This window comes from Lynx rufus, unplaced genomic scaffold, assembly GCF_022079265.1.
Source record: "Lynx rufus isolate CCGP_SWC_20201006 ecotype Redwood Valley unplaced genomic scaffold, mLynRuf1.p SCAF_5, whole genome shotgun sequence".
Taxonomy (NCBI): Eukaryota; Metazoa; Chordata; class Mammalia; order Carnivora; family Felidae; genus Lynx; species Lynx rufus.
The window spans coordinates 15,021,358-15,029,276 of NW_025814867.1; the positions used below are offsets into that span (position 1 = coordinate 15,021,358).

At 51.8% G+C, this 7,919-nt stretch overlaps 1 protein-coding gene across 2 annotated transcripts; it reads left to right on the forward strand.

The window, feature by feature from the left end:
- Positions 1-1,431: 1,431 nt before the first annotated feature.
- On the forward strand, positions 1,432-7,697 carry EOMES (eomesodermin). 2 transcript variants are annotated; one of them, XM_047099974.1, is made up of 6 exons: positions 1,432-2,350; positions 3,360-3,514; positions 4,191-4,312; positions 4,758-4,916; positions 5,002-5,063; positions 5,834-7,697. In XM_047099974.1, exons 1-6 carry the CDS (start codon positions 1,443-1,445, stop codon positions 6,570-6,572), a joined length of 2,145 nt encoding a protein of 714 aa, XP_046955930.1. In that variant the 5' UTR covers positions 1,432-1,442; the 3' UTR covers positions 6,573-7,697. The 2 variants fall into 2 exon arrangements, with proteins under 2 accessions (XP_046955930.1, XP_046955931.1); XM_047099975.1 differs by having other exon boundaries at positions 5,891-7,697.
- Positions 7,698-7,919: the final 222 nt, after the last annotated feature.

Consider the following 7,919-nt stretch of genomic DNA (forward strand, 5'->3'; position numbering starts at 1 on the left):
TGAAACGTGCCTCCCCCCTTTTCGGGAATAAAACAATAAAATAAGACGGCACCACTCTTGACTCTACTGTCTGCGGAAACGCAAGGGGGAAACAGGCAGCTGGGGCAAAAGGGCTTAATTCAATATCAAACTGATTATTTCACTAATTATTCTACCTTCTGTGTTGCGCCGCAGAGCAGAGGCGCAGGGAATCTCAACCGCACTGCTGCTGGGGAACCTTTGTTTCTCGGTGCCAGGCCCAACTGAAGATGGTGGAGGGAATCCAGGATTCAGGGCAACTGAGCTGCGTGGATTTTAAATTGTGGGGAGTAAAAGTGCTTGACGCGCGTTTGAGGGTGTCCCCAGGACCCCACCCCACCAGGGCTTCTGGTTCATAAGCTGGCCCTAGAGGATGGCCATGTGCTCTCTCTCGCCGTCCCTGGAATCCCAAAAGCGGAGCGCAAGGTTCCTCTTCACAAACCCTTCCCAATGAATAAAAGGGTGGGACCGAACAAAAAGTGGTTCCCGTGTGTTGAAGGCCGGGGAACCCTCCCCTATCTGGAGGAAAGTGTGCCTGAAGCCACAGCCCCTGACGGGGAAAGAGACCTCGCTTCGGCCTCTCTCCGACTCGTCCCAGATCCCCCCGCTCAGGGACCGGCGCCTCCCTGCAAGCCATCAGCTTGCGTTGCCTTTCTGGTGCCAGCCTCTAAAACCTGCTCCCGCCCCCGCATCCTCCGCTCAGGCTGCTGAGATGACTTCGATGCTTAGAGTGGACCCCGCTACGGAGACCCCCAAATCCTGTTCCCCCAAACTCCAGCAAAATATGGACACAACGACTGATTCTCACAGTAGGACAGAGTCTCTGGGAAGAAAAAAAAAAAAAAGACTAAAGGAAAAGAAAGTCGCAGGCGACTTGATCCAATTAGTAAATGCCTAATTGAATTAGTGTCACCTCCATCAGCCAATAGGAGGGTCCTGGGCTGTGGGGCAGCGAAGCCCCTCCCTGGCCTCACGTATATAAAGCAGCCAATGACAGCCTGCAAGTTTCCAAGTGGTCAACTTGACCGACAGTTGGGCAGTCGAGAAGGGCAGAAAGGACAGCGCTGGTGGGTGGATGGGGCCGAGATATTAGTCCTCTTCTTCCTGGGTGTGAGTGAGGAGGCGGACGGGGATCCCGAGAGGCAAGGAGGACAGAGAAGGAAAAGGAGAGTGCTTTTCGGTCAATTGCCACCTCCTGCCTTCAAACTCAGCGAGTTTTCCTGGCGGCAAGCACGCTGGGGTCGGGGCGCGCGAGTGCGCGCCTGCCTTAGCCGCCCGCGTGCAGCCAGGTGGGTAGCCCCAGCACCGGAGGAAGGGGAAGTTACCTTCCCCTCGGAAGAGGGCGCTGGCTCCCCCATCCTGCCTTTATATTAAGGCCGCGGGAGGAGAGGAAGCAGCCAGCTGCCGTCTGCGCTTTGCAAAGCATGCAGTTAGGGGAGCAGCTCTTGGTGAGCACGGTGAACCTGCCCGGCGCTCACTTCTACCCGCTAGAGAGCGCGAGAGGCGGAGGCAGCGGGAGCGCAGGCCACCTCCCTGGCGCGGCCCCCTCGCCTCAGAGGCTGGACTTAGACAAAGCGCCCAAGAAGTTCCCTGGCAGCCTCTCGTGCGAGACTGGGAGCGGGGAACCCACAGCAGCCAGCGCGGGGGCCCCCGCGGCCATGCTCAGTGACGCCGACGCCGGGGACGCCTTCGCCAGCGCCGCGGCAGTGGCCAAGCCCGGGCCCCCGGACGGCCGCAAGGGCTCCCCCTGCGGGGAGGAAGAGCTGCCCTCTGCCGCCGCCGCCGCCGCCGCCGCCGCCGCGGCCGCCGCCGCCGCCGCCGCCACCGCGCGCTACTCCATGGACAGCCTGAGCTCGGAGCGCTACTACCTCCAGTCCCCCGGGCCTCAGGGCTCCGAACTGGCCGCGCCCTGCTCGCTCTTCCCCTACCAGGCGGCGGCCGGGGCGCCCCACGGATCTGTGTACCCTGCTCCCAACGGGGCGCGCTACCCCTACGGCTCCATGCTGCCCCCCGGCGGCTTCCCCGCGGCTGTGTGCCCACCTGGGAGGGCGCAGTTCGGCCCGGGAGCCGGCGCGAGTAGTGGCGCGGGCGGCGGCGGCGGCGGCGGCGGCGGCGGCGGCGGGGCAGGCGGCCCGGGCGCCTATCAGTACAGCCAGGGGGCTCCGCTCTATGGGCCGTACCCTGGGGCGGCAGCTGCGGGTTCCTGCGGAGGACTGGGGGGGTTGGGGGTTCCTGGTTCCGGCTTCCGTGCCCACGTCTACCTGTGCAACCGGCCTCTGTGGCTCAAGTTCCACCGCCACCAAACCGAGATGATCATTACGAAACAGGGCAGGTGAGCGCAGCGCCGAGGGGCCCCGAGGTGAATGACAAGTGAGTGACTGTGTGGTCCTGGGGAAGGCTGGGGGGTGAGGGAGCCGTGCCCGTTCGTTCCGCGCTTGGCTTGGAAGAGTGTTTTTCCGCGCGCATCTCCAAGCCGGGGTCCCTGCGGGTCTGCGCACCGCCTTGTGTGCGGTGGGTGCTAACGTTACAGCTGTTCCCCCCACCCACCTTCCCCCCGCCCCACACACACACCCCTCCCTTCCCCTCCCCTCCGGTCACTCTCACCTGGACTGGCGAGAAGGAGGCGGAAATGGAAATTGGGGCTTGTCCACAAAGCTGGATTTACTAGCTGTTCCCTGCATACCGGCGAAGAGCCGCGGAGGGGGAAAAGGAGCAGGGGTTGGCTGCCTGAGCGCAGTAGATGGGCTCCCGCAGTTTAGGCGCCACAGTCGCCGTGGGGCGCCTGGAGGAGATGGGCGTTGGAGGGTGGGTTGGTCGGGGTGGTTGGTTAGGCAGGCCCTGGAGCCAGACCTGGTGGGGTTCCGGGCGCGAGAAAGTTCTGATACACTTCCAACTGCTAATAGTGGGTACTAACGGGGAAAGCGAGGCGTGGGTGCTGGGAGAGGGGCGCTCAAGCGGAACTTGGGAGCCTGACGAGTAAAATTGCAAAAATTTTAAGACGAACAACTGACTGTCGTTCTCTGGTACTCGTACGTAGAAAAATGAAAGAGTTTTTCACATCCTGGAAGAAAAATTAAGGACTTGAGTGGGGAGAGAGGGAACTGGGGAAATACTGACTCTGGGGTCGATTGTCTCCGAAAAGAGATGTTCCAAGAGTTGCCAAGTCAGAAATATTTTGCAGAATAAGGGCCACGTTATGTGGCGGTTTTCTGTTCTTTCTGTAGACTTCTAAATGTCCTGCTCCGACCTACCCCCAGGTGGCCGCAAACCCGGCCTAGAATGGGCCTGCTCCCGGGCGTCCGAATGTAAATTGTTTTCCCTGGTTCTATTCCCTTGCACAGGCGAATGTTTCCTTTCTTGAGCTTCAACATAAACGGACTCAATCCCACTGCCCACTACAACGTGTTCGTAGAGGTGGTGCTGGCGGACCCCAATCACTGGCGATTCCAGGGGGGCAAGTGGGTAACCTGTGGCAAAGCGGACAATAACATGCAGGGTGAGGAGAGAGGAGGCCCGGGCAGGGAGGAGCGGGCCAGCGGGGGACCCTGGACTCAGATAACTCCCATTTAAATCGAATACTTCCCCCTGATCTGCAGAGGTGTTAGTATGAGTTTCTTTATATTGTTTGAATCTGGAGAGAGGGAGAGAATTGCCAAGCCACGATTTCTTGCCTGTCAATAGAAACTTTGTGGTACTTTTACCGTACCCTACTCCTTCCGCCCCTCCCCTACCAATTCCTACTAAATCTCCCCTACCCCCCACCCTCCGTCCCGGGGTGGGGGTGGGGTCGGGGCAAGGGCTCCAGTCATCGAAGCCTTGAGAAAGCCTTGCCAAGGTCGAATCCACCCATGAAAACCCAGCCACTTTCCATCAGACGTTGCCCTTCCATCTTTAGAAGGCCCCAAAATGACCTTCAAGAGACACCTCCTGGTGGTTCTATTTTTATATTTTGAGCTAGCATTAGATGACTGCCTTGTCCAGGGAAGTCTGGAGGCACAGGCGCCCTGGGTGGGCTGTGGGTGGAGTCTAGTTGGAGAGCTAGCACAGGGAAAACTAGGCTGGAAGAGTAGCTCTTAAATGTTGCCCAGAGGTAACAGACATCCCTCCCCGTGTGTCCATTTGTAATCAGCCCTGTATGCTTGGGTTTTGTGTTTTGTTTCATTTTCTCTTAGGCAACAAAATGTATGTTCACCCAGAGTCTCCTAATACTGGTTCCCACTGGATGAGACAGGAGATTTCTTTTGGGAAATTAAAACTCACCAATAACAAAGGCGCAAACAACAACAACACCCAGGTAGAGTGACAGAGGATGGGTTGTCTTCTGGCGATAGATCCCTTTCCTAACGAGTTTCCCTACCCTTCACTGTATTTGTAATATGTGCACTTGTTCCCTGTTTGCTCGCCTATTTCTAACCTTTTTTTTTTTCTTTTGACCTTTCTCATTTTCACTAGATGTCAGTAACAGTAAATTGACCGTTAGGAAAAGAAATACTAAAAGCTTTGGGGGACTTCATAAACTAAGAGGAAAGAGTGTTTATCAAATATGCATGCCGGGCTGTGTTTTTAGGTTTCAAAAGCAGCAAGGATAAGATCTGAAAAATGACAATAGAAAAATGTCGCGGTCGTGGGGAGCAAGCGGGAGTCCCATCGCAAAACTGTGTAGTTTGTCAAGATTTACTTTTGCTGAGCCTCTAAGAGACTTCTGGGATTTGGCGACACTTTTTCTATACCATTTCCAGATGATAGTCTTACAGTCTTTACACAAGTACCAACCCCGGCTGCACATTGTTGAAGTTACAGAGGATGGTGTGGAGGACTTGAATGAGCCCTCAAAGACTCAGACCTTTACCTTCTCGGAAACACAGTTCATTGCAGTGACTGCCTACCAGAACACTGACGTGAGTGTCCCCACTGTCCCAAGAACCTCTACAGCCAGGTCCGGTGTGATAACGCACTCAACGACTATTTTTCTCCCCTATCTAGATAACTCAACTAAAGATTGACCATAACCCCTTTGCAAAAGGCTTCAGGGACAACTATGATTCGTAAGTGCAACTTTTGTTCATATTTGCATGGTCACCTTTGAACAGGATATACATAACCAGACACTTTCAGAGAACATTCTAGGAAGAGCTTTCATCTTTGGGATTTTTATCTATTTTTATGTTTTGCATAGTTTTCCCTCAGCTAATCTTGCTTTAGAATTTTCACAGAAGGGTTTTGTTAATTTCTAAAGGAAGGTTAAGGGCTGAAAAATGAGGAGCTTTTTTTTTTTTTTTAACACTTGAGTGGAGATTTGAAATTTTCATAATCTGCATTTATATACCTTCCTTTTCATGTGAGCCAACTTTTTTTTTTTATCCTCTAAGGAACAGGTATTATTACTCCCCTTCTTTTATTATTATTATTATTATGATCATTTTACATAAGAAAAACTGAAAACTAAGAGGATGTAATTTTCACCTTAAACAGCAAGACCCCACAATACTTTTTAAATTTGGAATTTCTAACACCACAACCAGCGCCCCTCCCCTGACATTGACGAAAGAGAGTTGCACCTTCTTTAACTCCCAGCACTTAGAAAGGTGGATTCTCTATAGTTTCAGTCCTTAAATGCTTGGGAGGAAACTTTTCCCCCATGAGCCAAGAGTCCAGCGGAAACGGGCCAATGTGCCTCCTACCTCCGTCCCTCCGCTCCAGCAGACCAGTGCTCCCAGTGCAACCCACTAAGTGAGCCTTTTTGATTTCTGGGAGGTGGTTATTTGGGGCAACATTAGGGTTTTTTTTTTTTTAAGTGTTTCTCTTTATATTGTAGCATGTACACCGCTTCCGAAAATGACAGGTTAACTCCATCTCCCACGGATTCTCCTAGATCCCATCAGATTGTCCCTGGAGGTCGGTACGGCGTTCAGTCCTTCTTCCCGGAGCCCTTTGTCAACACTTTACCTCAAGCCCGATATTATAATGGCGAGAGAACCGTGCCACAGACCAACGGCCTCCTTTCACCCCAACAGAGCGAAGAGGTGGCCAACCCTCCCCAGCGGTGGCTTGTCACGCCTGTCCAGCAACCTGGGACCAACAAACTAGACATCGGTTCCTATGAGTCTGAATATACTTCCAGCACCTTGCTCCCATATGGTATTAAATCCTTGCCCCTCCAGACGTCCCATGCCCTGGGGTATTACCCTGACCCAACCTTCCCTGCCATGGCAGGGTGGGGAGGTCGAGGTTCTTACCAGAGGAAGATGGCCGCTGGACTCCCATGGACCTCCAGAACCAGCCCCCCTGTGTTCTCCGAAGATCAGCTCTCCAAGGAGAAAGTCAAAGAAGAAATTAGCTCTTCCTGGATAGAGACACCCCCTTCCATCAAGTCTCTCGATTCCAATGATTCTGGGGTATACACCAGTGCTTGTAAGCGAAGGCGGCTGTCTCCTAGCACGTCTAGCAATGAAAATTCTCCCTCCATAAAGTGTGAGGACATTAACGCCGAAGAGTACAGCAAAGACACCTCAAAAGGCATGGGGGGGTATTATGCTTTTTACACCACTCCCTAAAGAGTTACTTCAACTTCGTAAAAATGAGCTAACTTTGTGCAGATGGACTTGGTGGTGTTTTTTGTTGTCTTCTTTGCCTAGGTTTGCCAAAAAGACGTTTGCATTCCACCATGATGCATCCTGTTTTGTGCAATCCTCTAAAAGAAGGTGCCAAAGCTTTTTGATTGCTGCAGGTAACTGAAACAAGCCTGGCAATTTTTTGTTTCTTTTTTAAATAAAATTAAGGAAGGACTTTAAAGTGTTTTAAAATTCCAAGGTTATTTGAGGTTCTGGATCTATTTATTGGAGGCACTAAACATTCAGAGAATCGGGCTGTGAAGATTGAGTGCTGAGCGCTATCCGACGAGTTGAAAGCCTCGGTTCTCATTTCTATTTGTGAATCTGTAAGCAAAGAGAATCCCAGAGTGGTAAGATGTTTTGCTTCTGGAAGAAAAGGGCTGGGCCTTAAGCTTCAACAAGGGACTTTTTGCTGTTACTTTCTGCTGGGGACAAAAGATGCTAGGCCTAGGAGGTGAGAAAAACTTTCCTGAAGGTGCTGGTTTTACCTGACTTGGATTCCTCCTAGGCTTTGGAAACAAGCCATGTTTGCCCTAGTTCAGGATCGCCTCACTTGCCAGGCCTCTGCTGCGTGCCGGGGTGGCCAGTAGGACTCAGGAGAGGGCAGGCAAGAGGGAGTCGCCAAAAAAGAAAAAAAAGAGAGAATTTTAAAGTGTACAATTTTGTGTGTGCTTAGATACACCGTAGAATAATGTGGGATATATTGTACAAATAGTCTACATACGTGTCTGAGATTATGTAACATTGGTGCTTTGGCTTTGTAAAGAATTTCCAGATCACCTGACAACAGTTGCAGGGGCAGGGGGATTGGTTCTCTCATCATCCCTGATGTTTGGGAATATTCTGTTTACTTTTTAGATAGTTAAGAATGTATCCAGCTACTCTGTACTAACTTGAAACGTGTTTAAGGAAAACTATTTCACCCTCTTGCCATCCCCCTACCCAACTCGGTAATGTGAAGAAACTAAAACCTGATGCCACAGCTCCTATAGGCTTTTTAGAGATCTTGGATTTTTATGTACAGTCTTAGTCATTTTTAATAAATGTGGTTCATTAAGGGAACCGGCATAGCTCCGTCTTCTGTACAGTTCTACTTTTTGTTCTAAAGACCTTATTTTGCTTCTTCCTCCACTCTTCTCCAGCATGAACACTGTTCCCCTCCCTACCTCCCCCAGCCCCACCCCCATGTTCTAGAATCTGTAAGTGGACACAGTAGTCATGAGGGGGTGGGATTGCTTTTGTTTATCTTCTTTTTTTTTTTTTCTTGAAGATGAATGGGGTTATTTCCTC